The sequence below is a fragment of the Lepisosteus oculatus genome, chromosome 5, assembly GCF_040954835.1.
Source record: "Lepisosteus oculatus isolate fLepOcu1 chromosome 5, fLepOcu1.hap2, whole genome shotgun sequence".
Lineage (NCBI taxonomy): Eukaryota > Metazoa > Chordata > Actinopteri > Semionotiformes > Lepisosteidae > Lepisosteus > Lepisosteus oculatus.
Window position 1 is genome coordinate 30,331,147 of NC_090700.1, and position 21,083 is coordinate 30,352,229.

Here is a 21,083-nt window from a genome sequence, read left to right on the forward strand (position 1 = left end):
ACAACCCCAACTATCACTCTAGTTACAAATCTTTGCACAGAAGGGCAATTTACACTATTTTGTCAAACAAATCCACCTAACACAAACAAGTAAAAAAAAACACTGTTTACAATGTTTCCATAAGGTTTCAAGTTAACCTTTAACCATGCTTTCTTGCGCAGCCCAATTTGCCTTAAATCATTCATCACTCACAACTACCATTTACACGAACGCTCACTCAACTGCTTTTACAGTCAGTTGTACTCCACTCCCGCACACTTGCCTGCTTTTATTAAAAAGATAAACCTAAAATAATATCGGAGCTTTATTGTCATTCTTGGTTAACCAGATTAACTTCTGTTTGATACTGGCAACGCAGATCAAATAATTTCTTTAATCTATCATGTGTCCAATTTGGTGTCCATTTGAATTATTGATTCCAGATAATTAGCACTTTTCAACATGACTTTCTGGATTTGTCTTAAACCAAAGGATTTTATTAATCTAGTGACCCAGCTTACTATTTTGCTCGCCACTTCTAAATCTTAGAAATTCTGCCTCTCGAGCTCATGAATTCACACTTTAACCACTCAGCAACACAATCTACATACATTTAATTTTCCATTCACAGTGCCACATTTATTGATCTGCTCTTCCCAATACAGAAAGCGACGCTTAAAAATCTAAAATAATAACACTACTTTTTTCTAAACACAATTAACAATGAAGGGTTCCAGCACTGGTGTTAGTTCACTTGGTCTAAAGAAAAATGAAGGAGACAATGAATTCTGGGAAGGTTCAGATGGGAAGGAGGGGGAAACAGGGATACAACACTGCTCTTAACTACATTTAAACCAGGTGATCTAGTGTGATCTGACATGGTTACCTGGTTTGCCTTTTTCCATTTAGCAGCTGCTGTGCCACAGAGGCACACTTCTCTGCATCCTGAGTCACCAGACGCAGGTGGCGCAGGAGATCGTTGTCTGGAAACCTCTTCATCTCAGATTCCTCTATCAAGGAACGAAACTCATCTAGACCTGTTATTTAACAACAGACACACATTAGAAAACTGCAATGTTCAGCTAACTGGCCTGTTTTTATAACAGGATGCTCACCGTGACCGATTCTTCTCATTTCAAGTGCCTTTAATTTCACACTTTTGTCACTAAATGTTAGCCCCATCAGGCGTCATATCTTTTACTGAGCTTACTTAACACCAGTGTTTTAACATCTGGAAAACCACAAAAGATAGAACACTTGCTTCTGCTGCATGTTTTTTAGGTAACAATTAATAAGTAAATGTCCATGAGGTATAAACTCCTTTTGAGACTGGCAAATGTTTTAGATGCAAAAACAATCCAAAAGGTACAATTCTAAAAAGAAAATAACCTCTTATCAAAAAAGCTAGACCCAGTTGGGGAAACAATGTTGCTAAAAATAACCAGTTCTTTGAAATTTATCCAGGGACTCGTGTTGGGAGTAGAATTGAAAATGACTAAACAATCCACATTAATGGACTACAGGGATGAACACTGACAACTCACTTCTCTTCTTGTCCATTTTAGCTTCTAGTAACTCGGTCACATGACAGGCCCAATCATCGTAGGATTCTGCACGCAGCTTTATGGCATTCATCATTGGATACAAGTCATCCAGTGTATATCGATACCTGTCACACAAAGTATGGAAAGCAAAGGTTTAGCAAATACGTAACAAACAGCGGGAGCTGAAAGCATCACGTTTTATGTTTCAAAGGCCAAATTACATGCAATACACAAACTTGCCTTACAAATGAGACTTGGTTTTGAACATACTGGGGGATCTAACATTGCACATCAAGCTGCAATACTGGTTCTATTTTTAATGGTGTCAATTTTGCCAAGAGGCTGAAAAACTAAGTCTATTTTGCAGGGGTACAAAACAGGGATTGATTGAGAATGAACCTCAATAAATATCCAGCCAGTGACAATTATGAGACATACCAATAACTGAAAAAACCCTGCTATGGAAACATAACTGATTGACATAAGCTTCACTGTGGTGGATTCAGTAGCATTTTAAGGGTATAATACACAGACAAAACAGGCCAAAAAACCATCTTCAATCCTCTGGATAAAATAAATGAGGCGGAAGCTGACAACATACTTCAGTGTGTAGTTCTGCACAGGGCAGCAGCAGAGGTCCTTAAAGTGGTAGAGACACACAAGGCTTCCAGGGCTGCAGGGGCAGGTGACAGCAGACAGGAAGCAGGTGGTCCTACATATGGCACACTGTCGTTCGTCGTCTGGGAGGAGATCATATTCCTCCCTCTCCGACTTAACCACCCCCTGCGGGAATTCAATATCCTTTCATCAAGTAACAGGTTGCGTCCCCACAAACCTCCCACTGCAACTTCCGAGTTGTCTGTAATCTTTTTACAATGAATACTTTTTAGTGCTTGCTTAAGAGCAAACTGTCGCGATGAATTACAGGAATGAGAATATTAACTAGCTGTAGATGAACAGTGCTGAAAAGAGAACATTCTTAACAGACTTACAAATTCAGTTGATGAAGTTGTGCACCTGAAGTGTAATATATTCTGGAGGATAAGTCTTGTAAGGGATTTTGCGTTCAGAGGCCCCTCACCATATTCCTGACTTCCTCGCGCATCGCCCGCTCCGCTTTTATCATGACAGCCATGTCCTTCTGAACGGCAGAGGCCAAGACCACATCAAGGGCATCGGCTTTGGAGGCTATTTTGCAGATCAGCTCATCATGGGAGAAGACGCAGTACCGGTGGAGGAGACGGTAATGGTCCACACACTGCCGGCCCAGCGGCACCTGAAACACAGGTGGACTCAGCTCGGTGCTCGCATTAGAAACATTTTTGTCAACACAAATTACTTCGAACCTACCAACAACAATCTGTTAAAGATTTACATTTTTGCTATCGATGTTGGGATTAGGTCTTTTACCTTTGTAACGAAAATTAAGACAAGTCTTACCCAGTCCACAGTACAGAAATTGACAGCCTCTGCGAAGTTAAAGCCCTGATTGAACCCACTATGGTAGGCTCTAGGAAAGGTGATCACGAACTCGCCTGCACACTGATTGGTTCTATAAATCTAAAAGAAAACACAAGGACGGTATTAAAAAAAAAAGAGAATTTTACCAAAAACCTGATTTAAGTTATTTCCATACAGGAGATATTCACAGCTCAGAAGGAAAATAAAGCTTGTATATGCATGTAACCAGAGGTACATGCACCCAGGCTGTACAGCTTTAAAAACAACACTGTCCTTGGAATCACAGACGACATAACTGAAGACACCCATAGGACAGCAGTTTGAGCAATTTCAGGTTAGCTGAAGGCTCTTAGCCCCAGACCTGGGTAACCCCAACACCTCTGTTTATGGGTATTTTCAATTCAATTACCATCACTGCATGTGGCAGACTGGCTGCAATAAAAACCCTCTAAAAAACAACAACAAAAAAAGAATTGAGAAACAGATGATTCTTGAGAGAACACCTGACCACACCTACTATAACAATTTTGATTCCAGCCAGACCATCAATAAGAACAAAAAATGAAGAGTTGCAACTGATGGTTCAGAATACAACTATCCTTCATCCCAACTCCACCCATACCCATCGCCAGGGCCTTCCAGAACAGTTTTGCACCAAAAGTCCCCTTGGACTAAACTCACAAAAGAAAAGCCAACCCTGGTACCTATGAGGGAAGGACTGTATATTCTAACTTGGTAGGTACTTTTGAGAAAAAGAGCTGATAAATTACCTCTTCCCCACCCCATATCACATGATATCCTGATTTTACAGTTACTGGTTTACTTCCAAGATATAGTTCCCGCTATTGCCCAAGATAAAGAAAAAAAAATATCCATTGTAAAGAGGACGTACCATACCTTACATTTAACACAAGATCATCCCCCCCCCCCCCCCCACTCAGACATACATATAGGTATTTTTTTCAAAGGTAGTAGGAACCCTTCCAGTATATGCCTCTGTAAATTTCTATTTCTGTCCTTGAGTGCTGGAGTCCTGGTGGTGTATTTCAACTAGCAACTCACTAAGAGATGGGTGCCTGTAATTGTGATCCAAAAAAGTCATTAGAATCGGAGCAGGAAAGCTAACCTGAAACCCTGCAGGTTCCATGTCTGGCCCATTTAAGCTGGGGTAAGGAAACGCAAGACAGTCTCTAGCTGAAAAGAGGGGTGTGTAGCACAAGTGCACTTACTGGCACTCCATGGGCCATGAGTGTGTTGGGGTTCATGATGGTGACGAGCTGATGCAGCAGGTCGGGCTGGGACTCAAAGAGCTCTGGGGCGAGCTTCTTCATCACATCCTCCAGCTGTTCAGCTGCATACCCTGGAGCTCCATACCAGGTTTTTGGCTCACCCCTGAAACAATAAGGTAAGTAAAGCCACTGCTCACTGACTTAACTACATATTTTGCAGTATTATAGTACAGAAGTAAAAACAAATTGTGAAAACTTTGCAGAGAAAAATAAAGAACATGTTTAAAAGAGATAGGGACCAAATACAATTAACTGCATTACTTTAAAACAAATGTTCAGTGATCAGAGAGTCCAAGCCATGGTAATATTCAGGTACTTCCAGACAAGTCAAAACTTCACCTCACCTCATCTTCTGTCCTGATTAAATTTAAAGTATTAATAACTGATGCTGGAAATTTAGGGAAGAACAAATACTATCAATTACATAACACTATAACTGAGCGGAGTCTGAAAGCAAACCCCTTGAGGTACATATTAAACCAATTATCAAAGTCACTTTCCTATGCTGTGTATACCTAATTACAATTCAAGCTTCAAATAGTGCTTAAAATTATTTAATATTTAACACAAACAAAAACAATACCTGCTGCTTTTGACATTGAGAGCTGCAAAATAATTAAATCAGTGAAGTGACGTCGCATACCAGTGCAGGTAGTTAATGGAGTAGCTCCAGTGGTCCTCAATGTGCCAGCAGAAGGAAGAAAAGCACATCCCCACATACAGCCAGGGTAATTTCATCCCACAGATGTCAGCAGTGACATGAGTAAGGACAGAGGGATTCATCACTGGCATGTTGTTCAGGTTCCAGCCACAGCTGAGGTAATCCTGAACAGAGAGTAAGGTGTTCAGTCACAAACTCCAGACATCTAAGGGGCTGAGATCGCTGCCCACTTAAGACAATCACATACCTAATGCCATATTCAATCAAAAGAAAGCAGCACAGCCAATTTTAAATTAAATTCCCTGTGCTGATTACGCACAGGATTGTACTTAAAGAAGGACTAATTGAGAACAATATGACATATCCAGACCAGCGGTTCTCAATGCTGAACCCAGAGAAACACTGTCTTCTGCTTTTTTCTTCCTGCAAACTTCTTAACAGAGGATTAATTTCATTTTTCTAATTTAGCTGTCCTTTTTAAAACCTTCTGAGCTCCTAAAATGCTTTATTGGGTTTGTAAGTGGTATTAACCCTGCTCATTCAGGTGTGCTAGCTGAAATGTAACACACTGGACTTTAACAAATACTTATTGTGGGAGAATTTGGTACATTATCATGCCCACTGATCTCTCTTCATCTTGAACTGACTGCCAATTAAGTGTCTGTGTCAGAATAAGGGATTAAAGTTATGGAGAGACTACCTGAAGTTCCATGTGCTATAGCGAAGAGCTGAGTGCACAAAAAAGCAAGCAGTTTCATTACCTGGTTCAATTAACACAAGAAATTAAGGGTCTAATTGGTCCTACCTACAGCAGTCCCTCAGGACCAGGACAGAGAACCACTGATCAAAACTATTCCACTTTATTTTATTCTACCTCATTACGCAACACTAAATCTCAATTTCAGTTATCTCCGCACCTCATCTTCAGGGGCAACTTTGAACCGGCCATCCTTGATAGGGAAACCACTGCCAAATTCCTTGGATGCGATATCTGCTCCGTATTCCACAGTGACATCCTCTTCAATGGTGCTCACCAAACGCCAGAACTCCTTCTCCACCAGTTCGGTTGGCACCATCTGTAACAGTAGCAGAGCAACAAGTTAATGAATTCAGAAACGGATAAACCACATTTAAATTAGACTAATTTCCTGTTAATATTGTATATTGCACACAGTTTTAGAGAGCACCAAAAACTTAGTAAATGGTAACATCAAGGTAAAAACTAAATATTCTTGGCTTTAAAAAGCATTTGACTTTTTTTTTTACCATCAGGATTTAAAATAACGTTCAGTTAAACAGAACAGTAATAAACATGAATCATGCCTCACTCATGAGAGGGTATCCATACTTACATGAACTGGCATGTTGAAGTAATCCGACTTGAACGAGTCGGCCATCTCTCCAAAGGCACGCAGGGTGTAGTCTCTGTATGCCTGCTCAAACCCAAATGCTTCCTGGGGCTTGCTGCACTCCTATGAGCAAAAGTTGAAAAGATAGTACGTTATGTACTGCCTTTAGGGTAATCATCCATTTTCTAACTGCGTCTTCCAATTCAGGGTCACAGGGCAGCCGGAGTCTATCCCAGCAAGCAGTGGGCGCAAGGCAGGATACATCCCGAACGGGATGCCTGTCCATCACAGAGTACACACAGATACAGGCACGCACACACCAGGGCCAATTTTCCCAGAAGCCAGTTAACCTACCAGTATGTTATAGAGAATACAGCCTTTGGCAGTCACAAAACACTGACTCCTTTCACGGCCTGTCACACACAGGACTGGGAGGCACTCTAAAAGAGTGTGGTCAAACAGCATTTCTCAGGAAAGTCAGAAACTAATTTCTCTTATGTCTTAAACTGAATAATATCTAGGGAATCTTAAAAGGACAATAACTACCCATTCTACTTTAAAGACAAAATAAAAACCTACAAGTTCCAATTTGCATCTCCTTCTAATCAAAGGAAACGGCTTTAGTTACCACTGGCTGGGAACAGTGTGCGTGTCATGCTCACCACAGAAAGTGAGAAATAAAACATGATACTTCACAATCTTGAGAGCTCAAGGGGCTTTGAGGTGTATTTTTCCATTGACAGAAAACCTGTCTGGATTCTTTAATCTCATCCCCCCTGAGCACTCCCCTTTAAAGAGGTTCCCTGTGGAAGTGAACAGAGGCAAAATATGGGACAACCTTGTAAACCCTGGGGGTCAGAATGCCGTGTATTATGGATTAAAACATTCTACCTTCTTAATACAAATAGCAGGTTAGTCATTATATACAAGTTAAAACAGTGCTGCTGTACAACGTTCTGAAAATGTGTTAGAAAAATTACCTGGATGTTTTGGGGCCTCGTGAGCTAATAACTGATGAGTAATTTTAATTTTAAAAGTCCCTCAGGTGAGATTCAAAGCCAAAATCTGGCATGGCTGTGCAACAAAACTCCCTTTCGTGGTTGGATGGAATGACCCTTGTTCATTAAAAAAAGAGCAACTACTGCTGCACGCTTTACTGTTGTGCATTTGATAAATAAACTTTGATTTGAAAAATGTAGACTTTCATTCTCCTTAATGCTAAGCTTACTGAGCTCCTCAGTGGACACACAGTGAACAGACATCTATACACCTTAAATTGGAACATAAAACAAAACGCCTCCACTCTCAAGGAGAGATCCGTTTTAAATGATCAGATCATTAAACAGAGCCAGAATCCTGTAGTATTCTTTCTCCTGCAGACACTTCTGCTGCTTTCTGTTCCTCTGGGGCATGTTAACTCACTGAAGGACACCTGATAATTGCTTTAATTTTAGAAAGGGCACTCATTACCTGAGCCAGGCACTTGGGACACCTCCAGTCTCCCTTGGGAACATCGTGGAGGGGTGGGATCAGACAGAAAGTGTGGTAGCTGTCATCACAGCCATCGCAGAGCAAGAGACGGTCTTCGTCATTTCCACTGCCGCAAACCAGACAGACATACAGGTCCACCTGGTTACAGAGTAGAGAAGCCTAAGTGTCTCATATCTAACATACCTCCTAGGCACTGACTGATCAAACACACAGAACACCAATGGGTTACACAAATATACATACAGGTAAGAAACAAAGCCCTGTTTTGATCCAGAACGTGACAGAGATGGGAAATACCAACTAATAAACAAGACACACTAAGATAGGTAGTAAGACAGCCCTAAAACATCAAAATCTGTTAAAAGTGTAATAAAAAAATCAATTTCAGTTCTTGTATAACATCCTACAACTTAGTCAGCTGCACACACTTAAAGTAGATATGGGGAGATCAACAGATAGGACTCATGGCAACAAACACCAATATTACAAGGATCTATTATCTAGCATTTAGAAGAATTTCCACTTATTTTTGGAACTTCAAGGGACAGGAAAATCATACCATCTACACCATTCCTTCCGCAACTAAATGGGGTAATGGGAAGAGCACACTTTATAAAGTCTTCTTGTTTCTTAGACCACTGCTTGAAACATAGCGATTTAGATATATTTAAAGGTAGGGGAAGAAATCTAAACTGTTACCTTGCCAGTTAGAGATCTGCATGTCACAACAATGGATCAAGAAGTCCCCCACTTACTATACTCACTGCTGGGAGATATTTTTTATTCCGCAGCTTTGCTTTTTCTGGCTCAGTTATCAGCTCCTTTTCAATGGGCTCCTGTTTCACCATCACAGGAATCTCTTTCTCTGTGAAAAGACAACGCAGCTCTGAAACAGCTAGCACAGGGCACGTAGTTCCTAATGAATTGGTGATTTATTGATTAGAAGATCTGGATGCTGTACAATGAGGTGACTGAAACCAGCTCTGGATATAAATAAGCCTGCAGGTTTCTAGTGCCATTAACCCCTCCATTTTTCAAGATTGAAAAAAAACAGACAACTGACCAAGTAATTCATTCAAATAAGAAATGGAGGAAAACCGAGATGAAAACCAGACACCCTGTGGTTTAGGAAACAGCAAACCCATAATCATTCACAGCTCCTCATGCTGATTAGTTAGTTCAGTGGTGGACAACTCCTGACCACATGATTTGATGAATTGGCTGTTTCTCTTCCCAATTCTTAAAACTACTGAGGCAGAAGGAAAAGCAGAGTTCTGCATGAACCAAGCTCAATTCACTTGGAAACATCTGTGAGATAAACATACAGAATACTAAACGTGTATAAAATAAACTGTCAATGTCAAAGAGGACCAAGTTCCTCTCACCAGTTAAGCACATTTTTTTGTGGACCAAGATTTTGTTTACTTTCATACTTCCATGTCAAAAGTAGACTGGGTAAAAAAAAAAACACTGCATCCTGGGATACTGCTGAACAATGAAAAAATGGTATAGCTCTTTGAATGAAAATCATTATTGAAGATGACTGCAAAGCTGTGCAAAAACATTGCCCTAATGTGTCTTTTTGTGCTGGCATTGAAGAACACTTACCAGTCACAAAAAAATAATCACAGAATTACATAATGATTACCCCAACATCACTGTCCAAACCACATTTCCAGTGTGGTTTCATTGAAAAGGGGGCACAAAATCACAGTGCATTCGTATTGCACAAAACAAACCAAACTGAGTTCATGCAACCCCCAGAAAAAAAAATCACCGAAAAGGCCCCAGTTCAGCTTCAATAAAGGAAGATCGGAAAAGAACCAAATCGCTTTTGAGTTCATGTTGTACTTCCCAACTGGGTGTGGTTTGTTTAGTTTGGAAATACAGTCAAAACAAACCAAACCAAGTGTGAACACTTCCAGAAAAAAAGGCACTGGACTATGGATCTCCTTGGTTGCCACCGCCTGGAGACATTTAAAAATTCTTTTGCGATGCCACAACTTCACTACAAACTAAACACATTTCCTGCAGCCATCAAGCCTACTGTGCAGTTATCAACACTGAAAAGCATCAAGCAGTGGAAGTGTATGATGGAGTGGATTACGAAACTGTACGTTTTTTTATAAAGGCAGAAATACCTTTCCTGGTGTTACTTAGGTACGTTCACAGAAGTAACTTGACTGTTCCTTATGACGAATCACACAAATTATACAGCACAGGGCTGCACTTGAATTCCACCACAATTCCTTGCATGGCAACACTTTTATAGTGAGGCTAACGGCTTGTGAGGACCAAGGCTGTGCATAGCTTGAAATGAGCTACAGAAAGCCCATGGTTTTCATTTCATAACATTTGTTTTCCAGATGGGTCAAAGGAAGAATGAGATTTCCTTTTCACATTCTTTACAAAACTGACCTTCTGTTCAATTAAAATTTGACAAACCACAACCAACCCCGACATATCTATCTTATTTATCATAGCGGTGTATCTAAACCTTCACCTACAACCACATAATCTCAAGCAAGTCATTAACTATAAGTTAAAGAAAAGAACAGCGATTACCTGGCTCATTCTTCACAACAACAGAACCCATCCTCCTTCTCAGGTTGGGTCTGCTGTCACCAGTTTCTCCAGGCTCAGTCTTCACACAGTTTCCCTTGAAGGAGGAAAGAAAGAGGGGTTGTAAGTCAGCTCAGCAGCATGACAAAATGTGTTTCTCCAAGAAAATGTACTGTTCTGTAGTCTTGTAGTAGTCCTCCAGTCCTGCAAAACATCCATAAACTATGATGACTTCCAACAACTCAATGGAGGAGAAAAGAATCCTCACATAGCCTTTCACAAGAACAGGGCACAGCACCAGATCCCTTACTAAGAGCACAATCAACTGATTTAACCCCACTGAATGGATGAGGTCGTGCCTTTTATTTGCATTAAAAAAGCTACGCTTTTTTAACAGGTTTTTAATCCTGCAAGCAGCTATCATTTTTTCGGAATTCCACTAGTTTTTCCAAAGATGAGACTTGTTTGTGATGGGCGTGATCCCTACGAGAGGTAATAAGGGTAACTTGAGGAGGAGCTCCTCTGAGACGTTCATGAAGCTCTGATCAAGGGTCTTCACCTCAGCTCTCATCCGCTTGGCCCTGCGGGCGGGGGTGCAGGACTCCACAGACTGGAAAGACTGCCTCTGGGCCAGGTCATGGGGCTTGTACTCTCTGTCCTTCGTGTCGTTCATCAGCGTTGGCTTCTGTACACACTGGAAAACGAAGACACAAAACAACCTGACATTAGACAACTACCTCACTGACCAAAAAAAATAGGTGTCTTCTCCACAAGGATTTAATTAATAGGACTAAATAAGGAACAGATAAGCTTAGAAAAGCTGTAAACATAAAAATGTGAACACCTCAAAGTTTCATAAGCTGAGCTCGCAAAACAAGATCGAGACTATAAACTTATCATAGTTTAATGCTCAGTTGTTAAGAGTTCTGATAAACACTGATGTGTTTCAGAAAATAAAGGAACAACAGGGCTAGAAAATGTTTTGCATCATTAAAAGTAAAAAACAAAAACTCAAGGACAGTATGAAGTGTAGATATATGCACTCAAACTCCCCCATATTTGCTTTTGATGTGCGACCTGTTCTTAAGTGCATTTTAAAGGTTACGTTAAAGCATTTTCTAACTTGTTCAGTTGACAAGCTGTAGGTTTTGCATATTGCCACTATCCTGTTACATGGAATTAATATCTTAATATACATTTTGTTTAAACATTTAAAGTAGACTTCAACAAATATTGAAAAACAAAAGGTGATTATGTTTTAATTATATATTTGATTTTGTGCTTCAGTGCTTGATTAACCTTTTGGCATGAATACCAGGTATCTGCATTGTCAATTAAAAAAGCCTACCATGTGGCAGCAGTTCTTAAAACAGCACTCTATATTAAGCAAGCCTGATGAAATGCAGGCCTCTCTTTGGAGTGGCTGAGAGCAGCGCTTCTGCTTGTTAAAGACAGGGAAGCTGGTTATGGCAGTTGTCAGCTCAGAAGGCTGAATGTCTTTCACCACAGATAGCAGGACAACCGAGATGACTGTCTGACAAGGGTGCAGAGGGTATTGAGCAGAGCGACTGGAGGATGAAAGCATGCACTTCAGAAGGGAGGAGCTGTCAGCCACACAAACCAGATGGGCCCCAAGCTTTCAAATGTCAAGACGATATAATGCACAAAGAAAAGAGGAAATAAAAAATATAGAAGCAATCAAGTCTTCATTAAAAATTCTGCCGCCTGAAGAAAAAAAAAAAGAGGCTGCTAAGATATTAGTATATTTGCAGGTCCTCTAATTGCATCTGTTTCAGAGTAAGTGGCGAAATACTCAATAGTAGCCTTGTCATCACTCAGTTTGTTACAAGCACTGCTGTACACTTCAGAGTCCTCTGACTTAGGAATTAGGATATATCCAGATCTGGAACTGCCAATAAACTGCTAAGGCACCTAATGCAAAAGAGAACTAGGAGAGTTACTCAATAACATATGTGACCTCTTAAATGTAGGTCACTCATAGACCACCGAAAGGCCTGACTGGTTTCATTTTTATTTTTAGATCAGATGGTAGCAATTATTGAGATATCTTCTAGTATTACACACTTCTCTACTTAAAAAAGACACTTGCACATGCTGATATTTTACAGGTGTAATTTCAATTTTCTAGAACAAACTTAAATCTTATTTAATAGTTATTTCTTCCACATTCAAACAAGACATCTTTCCGTCGCCGGAAGACTAGTCAGTGGTTTTCTGTGCCATCATTAAACTTGTGAAAACATAAAATGTACAGTTTTAGACAGGCTAAAAGATCAACATTCTTTACACACAACTACATTCAGATAAAAACAAACGGCATTTTAAAGGCATTGTTATTTTCAGAGCTATGCCCCAATGTGCTCTGCTTCCTATTGTGTAAATGGTCTCCTGCACGTAAGAAAGAAATCAATACACCTTGAATTTACAGCTTCAATCTCAACAGGCGAGTTAGCTCATCTGAAAAGCTCAGAGCACCATCTGCTAATCCAACGGGAACCTCCGCCCTAATGAGGAGAGGAGAGAGGAAGAGGGTTCCCACAGGCTTTCATCACTCACCAGAAGGTTGGCTCCAGCCTGGAACAGGTTGTAAGGGTAGAGAATTCGCTCGTAGTGGGCACGCAAATGAGAGCCCACAGCCTTGCCAGGGGCGAAACCCATCCTCAGTGCTATCTTGGTCCATCTTCTCTCTTTACACACAGCATCAAAGCCCCCTTCATCAGCCACCAGCTACAAAACAAAAGCACGCAGGTTGTAAATCTGTCTGCAAGCGCAGGACTCCCATGCACCGTCGCCCACAGACACCGTGATGCAAGAGCTTGCCGCGTCTTGCCATTCGCTACACAGAGGCGTGCCACGCTCTCAGGAAAACCAGTGACACACTCAGGAAAACCTCCTTGTTTTCCCCAACAGGATATCAGAGATCTCGAAACAGTCAACACTTCTCGAGCCAATTGCATTTCATGAGTTCAGACTTGGTCTTGCTGCTAGGCTAACACAGTCTATCACCTTTTGTTAAAAATGTTTAAAATACTTCAGGATTATTGCTAAAACATATCCACAGACAATTTGAAATTGAATTCAGTGAAGGTAATTTTGCACAGATTAAAATTCTTAAACATAATGCTGCAGTTAGGAAATAACACTTTATGAATATTCTAACATCAGCAACAGATATATTACATTCACAACTTCCATGCATTACTTATGCTGAAGTATTATGTTCACACTTTAATTCAAATCAATTTTTGAGAGAAGTAACGTTGCTTTCTACTTTTTTTTAACCTTATAGCATGTCATTAACTTCACTCAAATGGAAGTTGTACAAGGTGTTCTTACCTTGTTCAGTTGGTATAAATCCAAAATCTTCCTTTCTACATGTGGAATTTTTAATGTGCACCCCTGGAGCTCCCAGAATTTTGCAATCTGATCAAGGAAATTGAGCTTTACTCTGGTCTGGGCCTAAAGAAGAAAATTAAAAGCAAATTATTTTAACCCAACACACTCAACAGTCCCTTAAACTGCTAAGTGAGACACAACATGCAAAAACAGATTTCATGAAGTAATTAAACAAACCACAATAATAATTTAAATTGAGTACATGAATTTTAAATTTTCTACATGTTATCACTTGATATGCAAAGCTCCTACTCTAATCTAATCATGATTTCTGCTGATCTATAACTCTAGCCAGCACCTTTGACCCAGCTTGACAGGTGCTCTCTTCTGACTAGGCTCCAGTATTGTTATGGGTACAATAGACTCCCTGGCTGGAAGTGATGAGACGCATCATGCTGTAGCCTGTAAGCACCAGCCATCCCCATACAAACAGATCTGCTATTAGTTCCTCAGATGGAAGAAATTACAGATAAGTACATGTAAGAAAGTAATGCTGCGCTACATTAAGTAACCAAGGGTCCGGGTGGAAAGATCCAGAGACCTGAGTTATGCGCCTCTGCCCAATATATGACTTAATTGAACTCACTGTATGCTTACATGGACAAACTGAAGCCATTTTCTTGTTTTACAGAAACTGGAGATTTTAAAATGCCAATAAGACCTGCTAGACAGGAGCCCCATAGGACTGGAGATGGGCTCTCTTGTTATAGGGGATCCTGAGTGGTTCAGTCAGTAAAGGCACTCAGATGTTTAAGCACTATGGGCATAGTCGTTAGTTAATTCTAACAAGGGCTCCATGGGGTGCTGCACACAACTGGCTTGGTAGCTGATGGGAATCAGAATGAATTGGGTCCAGCCTGGTTTCACTCTGCTCATCACACAACAGTGACTCCCAGCACCTGTGGGCTTGCAGTTATATCAGTGAGAGAATTCACCAATCAGTGCCAGCTTGCTTCTAAGGCACCATGGGAGCACATCGAAGGACAAATGGCAGAGGAGTACATGCGCACAGGACCTCCTGCTGGACGACTGAGGTCTTCATTCCACAGTGCGCGAGTCGTAGTGAGACAGCAGAAAGCTTCCAACCTGGATGAAGTATTGAAGAGAAACTAGAACAAACCTTCCCAAGTTAAAAATTACCTCTAGTTCATTGAGCCTCTGGATCCGAGGGGTGAAATGAAGCTTATCAACATCACATGCGAACGGAGGCTGCCAGTCCTGAAACACAACACAGGGGATAAGATCAGTGGAGTCCAACAATACCATCCTGAACAGACAACCTGGCACCAGCTCCACCTACCTATTTGCCACAGACATGAAACTTCATTCGGAGTCTCGAATTCCAAGAAAAGCGGCATAGCTAAAGCAGATTCACTTTGCAGATTCCATCGCTTGTTTTTGTTTTATATTCAACCAGCACCCATGGAGCAAGCTCAACTGCAATGGCCACGACTTAATTTCTACTGATAAACTCAGGGTCTAGGGGTTCTGTCATGTTACGCTACATGTAAACTTCACCGTTAAGGTTTATATTTCTGAAGTCAGGTTACATGAGTATAATTTAAATGCTACATTACATAAAAATATATATTTTGAAATTCAGAGCTTTCTGTAATTAATAGACACATGGACAGTGGTACAAAGCTAACTTTTTTTGTTTCTTCTGTCCTATTTACATCATAATTCAAGAGACAAAACACAAAAACCTTGATAACCCCCCCCCCTCTCTAAAACACAGTACATCACCAATAAATGCAGCATGCAGAAAGTAAAACCTATACAACAATTCAGAGGACTAAAAATTCACAATTCAAAGACAAATCGTCATTTAGGACACGCGAGTGGCAAACTAATGCCATCAAAAAAAAGGCAAGGCAACTTTTACTCGGACAACAGCTTTACATACAGATGAAAAGATGGATCAAGAACTGAATGGGTGCCCAGTAAAAAAAATTAATTACATTCGCTGGGAACATGACAAGGAAGAAAATCCATCCCTGATCATCCCCTGGACTTCTACCAGGAATAGTAGTACAGTACTCAGGGCCAGTCTGGTCCTAGAGACTGAGATACCTCTAGCAATATGACAACTGTGAAGGGGCAATAGAAGCCCCATGGTGGCTGGATGGTTTTACAGGCGACAACAGTACAAGGTCTCTGACATCACTGACACATGCATCTGCAATCACTTTCTGGAGGGATCCTTTCCAAGAGACTGGGTGAGGTTATCTTTGAGGAAGATCAAGACTATTCCATACTATAAAGGTCCTCTTTGCCCGTGCATTAAGAAAAAAATACAATTTTTTCTCACAGGAAGAGCACACTCCCCATTTTAACCAAAGTGTTTTCCTTTAGCCTTTTTTTAATGAAATGCTAATATAGTCCTTGTACAGGCCATCGTGAGAACAATTTGTGGGTTGAAATCAGAATTCTACAGATTCTGCAAGTGTGCTTTGTTGCATCACTCTGTTAGTGCCATCAAATGATTTATTTATATTTTTTTGACTCCACTGACCACAGTAGCGTACAATCTGTAGTTCTGATTTGAACTAAATTCAGTTCTGTGAAAGACATTTACAAAACTGTGCGTCATCTGAAGTGGTGGCTTGATTTAAAACAAACTACAATGAAAAATAGTCGCAGCAACACACTAATTTTATTACATCAGTCATTTTGGGTGACAGCTGACTGAAATAGCCCCCGTTGGTATACAAATCAATTCTACACACTTTCACATCTCAACAGCTGACAAAGAATGAGTTTAGTCTCTCAATGAATTCCCATGAAGTTCTTCTACCCAAACTCCAGTAATCAGATGAACGCATTCCACAATATTAAGTCATTAAAAAAAAACTTCTACCACATATGACGAAACTGCCAATCCAAAGCTTACAACATGCAGGAGCTGCGGTACACATCTGCAGGCCTCCTCTTGAGCTGGACCATTTGCTCCCAAATAAGCAGAGAGGAGGCATCAGCAGTGCCTGGAAGTGCACACCCACATATAGGTAACGTGTTGGTAGAACCACAGAGACAAGGACCCACAGGTCAGACAACTCTGCTCTGGGTGGGTTCGGAACACTTCGAGCTAGCCTGTGGTATTTGAAGTCAAGGGTCTGTTATCTAAGAAAAATTCTCCACCAATCTAGATCTCATGCAAAGGAGTTATCTTCTGATTCAATCTTCTGATTTTTTTCAAGGAAAAGTAATACCTATCAATTAATCCTTCTAGGAAATAAAGAAATTGATATAAACACACTTACAAACATAAATACATACAGAAACAAGTAAAGGCTTAGTCCATGCTGAAAAGAGAAGAAACGCACTTTTCCACAGCTGAAATGTTGGTACTTTTCTTCTCTTTTCAGCATGGAATAAACCTTTACTTGTTCCTTTGCAGCCTACGCATGGTGACGCAGCTCCCTGCTTGAACTACATTCAGTATACGCAGTATATGATGGTAAAAGGGCCAATTCTAACAGCTCTTTGCAACTGCACTTCTGAGGTTCTGCACATTAAACCACTAATTCTAATCAAAAACAAAACTTACACAACATAGCAGAAAAGTGCAAACATGCAAAACGTGAATTTCAGATTAAAAGAGGCCAATATTCACCAGGTACATTACAATAACGCAAACAACCTTGGTCAAAGTAAGTCAGAATAAGTTGTGAGATCTATGACATCTACTGAAAAACATCAGGGACAAAAGCAAATGAAGGAGCTCTACAGAGAAAGAAGAGAACAAATATATTAGTTGTTCTCCAAATAAAGGAGTGTCCCCTTCTCAACATTAGGATCACAATAAACACCAAAACAGACAGAGGCCACAAACCAATGAAGAGCAGCACTCCCCCCCTTCCCAAACAGTCAAATTCAGACAAAAGCCACCTTGGGCTTTGTTTAGGGAAGCAGACGGCTGCAGCTTGGGGGGGGAGCAGGCCTTGTGGGACCCGTGCCTGGCAGGTAAACACTTCCTTCTGTCCTCCAACCTCGACACACCTGGCAACAAACCTCCAGCTCACACCTACAACACTGCCGCAGCTTTACACCTCCACCTCTTGCTCTTAAGAAGAAAAAGAGCACTGCCTTCAATAAAAAAATAAAACCGTGGGCGGCCTGTGTGGTCAAGACAGCAGTTTGTGCAGTTGACAAAAGCCCACAACACTAAGTCAGCAAGCGAGGCAACTATTTCCGTTTCGATCAAGAGAAGAAAAAACGGCCAAACCAAGCCCATCTACAGACCACTGCAAGTCACATTTTTCACATTGCACGACAGTTTCGCTTCTCATCCAAGCCCAGGCTGACCAGAGGCACTGCTCCGCAAGAATCACTGTGACAACACTGGTGTTACCAGATCCACAGGGCTCTTCAACACAGTCTTGAAGCCTGAGCCAACACTCCAAAGCCTTCTAGTGTAGTGATTGCAAACATGAAGTATTTGAATGTAGCTAAATGGAAAAAGACACTTACAAAATGACCTCTTTACAAACATACAAGACATGTTAAAGATCTCTCACGACACCTTGGATCAGTTTTGCTACTGCAAAACAGCAGCAGTTAAATAATACAGCTGAACATCTCCAGCAAGTTTTCAAAACACAGCTCTACCTTCTTTAGTAGTTCAGGTGGGCGGCTGCGTCAGCATGCGTAGGCTACAAAGGAACAATAGCTTTATTCCATGCTGAAAAAAAGAAGAAAGAAAACAACGTTTCAGCCGTGGAGCCTTCTTCAGATGTGAGGCGAGGTTGCTCACATCTGAAGAAGGCTCCACGGCCGAAACGTTGCGTTTTCTTTCTTCCTTTTTTCAGCATGGAATAAAGCTATTACTTCTACCTTCTTTATGCAAGTTTGTACAAGCTACATCTACAGAAGAGCTCACTGCCCTTAAAAAACATCCAAATGTTTCCTGTGCATTTGGATAAAGTCAAGTATTCTTTACTAGTACACTTCTTAACGGGCAGTAAAGCTTAAGATAGGAGCTTACACTCCCTACGGCTTTCAACGAACCGTTCTTGAAGTCCATCACCACCTTGAGGTAGACGCATAAGCCTAACAGGAAGCCATTATCTACTGCCCAAACATCACTTCATGTTGACTTTTGAAATTTCAAACACTACACAAAATATTACAGAGGATGACTTAGCACATCTTAGTATTATACCTCCCATCACCAACAACCTCATAAACTCCACTATACAAAATAAAAAGAGGCCGCAAGTGATAAGAACAAAGACGAAATCCCTCTGACTTCAATAGAGGGAAGAGAGCTTTACAGGTCTTCCTCCAGGAGCCTGCAGCTACTGCAGCATGTCAGCCATGAACATGGTTGCCACGCACGACAACAGCTCGGAGGCTGTTACATCAATATGGGACATTATTAAGAACGGCCTAGACTCCAACCACTCAGCTTCCTATGCAGGAGCCAGATGGAGACTTTGGTTGCTTCAGAATCCCGGGACACTTTACACTCTACAGTGGGCACGTTATAATGTGAAACAAAAACTTTGTAGCTCGAGTTTCTTCCCAGGTTTTAATAATAAAGGTGGAAAGGGGGGGGGTGGGAAGAATCGAGCAATCAGATATCCAGGATGGATGGCCAAGGAGCTCCACACGCTTCCCTTCTCAACTGTTACTTTGTGACCTACAGACAAAAAACACTGTGGATTCAGAAATTCTGGGGTCCATTCATCTTGGACCGATTACATTTGCTGGGAAAAAGCAATCTTCCACAAAAAACAAACTGGATTCAGGTTGCAGTACTTCAATAAAAGCCTGATAAATTAATTTCAACATTGTATGAAACCTGTTGCCCTAGAACTGTATAATATTAGATATGGCAAATGTGTGTGCAGAGTAGACTGCACTGGAATAAAGAGCCTTACTGGTAGTTAGTAAATGGGACTTCAATTCATGATTAAGATAGTGGACACCAAAAGACAGTGAAGCCAAGAAATGGACCCCATGAACTCATTAGAAAAGAAACGACAAGCGTTTCCTTTTTAAATTTAAACTTTCATATTCACAACGGTTACATCATGAGTAGTTTACAATGTTGCCTTGTACAATCTATAGAAAGGATGGGTCCTCTTATTATTTAAGAGTTCTGCTTATAAGTTACACACCTGAGGATACAATTAAGTTGCTTTAATGTTCCATCTAGACTCTGGACTTATTAATTTATTTTTTTGCCCCACAGCTAAGTTTGGTTAACAAGACAGCGAGCACTACAGCTGTTAATCTGTACCACTGCTGGCTCGATAAACCAGCCATGTTTCACAGGGTGGGGAATTATATATCTCAACCTGATAGCCCTATGATTCCTACAGATGCCATTCAATAACAATGGCGACTCTCCAAAGACGTCCTTTATTTGCAAAAGAGTTGCAGCTCCCGCCCGGAAGATCAAATCGGGTAATTCAGAATGTCTCTGGTAACCAATGCAATCCATCCATCCACCCATTATTAGCACGCCGCTTATCCTCGTGGAGGTGGCAGAGAGTCTATTCTGGAAGTACAGGGCACAAGGAGGTACCAAGCACAAAACTACACATGGCATGGAGTGACAGTGGGAATGGCTTTGCTCAACTGTCCCCATCAGACTCCAGGCAGCAGGTCTTCATGAGCAGTGACAAAACCAGGGTACCCCACACAGGTAGACTGTGCAAGCAAAAATCGAACACCCAGGATCCGGCACCTCTGAGGCAGCAGCAGCAGAAACTACCACGCCACCCCCCTGCCCACTCTGACAGAAACCCACCAAGACCTCACTAGGGGTAACAAGCTATGGCAGCTAGCACCAGAGCTCTTGGCTGCGACTTCTAAAGACTGAGCAGTGTCCATTGATGACTACATATTCCTGATGACTTGGCACTAGAGTCATATTCTGATTATGTTTCCCAAATAAGATTACCCTGATGTTTCCCAAAAAGATGGAAAAATACACCTAATCAAGTTCTCCCGGGACCCCCAAAGTTTCTTTCAGAGGTTTTATAAAAAAACAATCTTCATCTTTATTTAAAGTGAAAGTAGCATGTCAACAAACAAGATTTGTTTCTTAATTTTAAACAGTAGCATTTCTACTATAAGTCTAATATTAAAGTATTCTTCCAATAATCATTGATTAGAATGCCTTTTTTCCACAAAAACCACCAGGATTTATATAAAAAAAGTAAACTCCATTTAAACATATATACCACTTTCAACTACAGTTCTGGATGAAAGGCTTAAATCTTCTCAGGCAATCACTATGTACTTACAAAATTAAAAACTCTCCTATCAGGCCATGATATATCATGCCTTTTTCAGGTGGAGCATTTTACTGCAATGA

The 21,083-nt window shown here is 40.9% G+C and overlaps 1 protein-coding gene across 3 annotated transcripts in view; it reads right to left on the reverse strand.

Moving 5' to 3' along the window:
- The window catches only part of kdm5ba (lysine demethylase 5Ba), a 43,143-nt gene that overhangs the window by 15,356 nt on the left and 6,704 nt on the right, over positions 1–21,083 (reverse strand). For 2 of the 3 annotated variants that reach the window (XM_015342246.2, XM_015342244.2), the window contains exons 2-17: positions 14,894–14,971; positions 13,694–13,816; positions 12,914–13,084; positions 10,896–11,030; positions 10,340–10,433; positions 8,530–8,639; positions 7,754–7,912; positions 6,287–6,406; positions 5,852–6,010; positions 4,917–5,098; positions 4,214–4,376; positions 2,964–3,083; positions 2,605–2,799; positions 2,125–2,306; positions 1,524–1,648; positions 866–1,016 (exon numbers count right to left, since the gene is read on the reverse strand). In XM_015342246.2, the coding sequence (XP_015197732.2) occupies positions 866–1,016; positions 1,524–1,648; positions 2,125–2,306; positions 2,605–2,799; positions 2,964–3,083; positions 4,214–4,376; positions 4,917–5,098; positions 5,852–6,010; positions 6,287–6,406; positions 7,754–7,912; positions 8,530–8,639; positions 10,340–10,433; positions 10,896–11,030; positions 12,914–13,084; positions 13,694–13,816; positions 14,894–14,971 (2,267 nt within the window). The remainder of the gene's footprint in view (positions 1–865; positions 1,017–1,523; positions 1,649–2,124; positions 2,307–2,604; positions 2,800–2,963; positions 3,084–4,213; positions 4,377–4,916; positions 5,099–5,851; positions 6,011–6,286; positions 6,407–7,753; positions 7,913–8,529; positions 8,640–10,339; positions 10,434–10,895; positions 11,031–12,913; positions 13,085–13,693; positions 13,817–14,893; positions 14,972–21,083) is intronic. The other variant, XM_015342245.2, reaches the window with a different exon arrangement.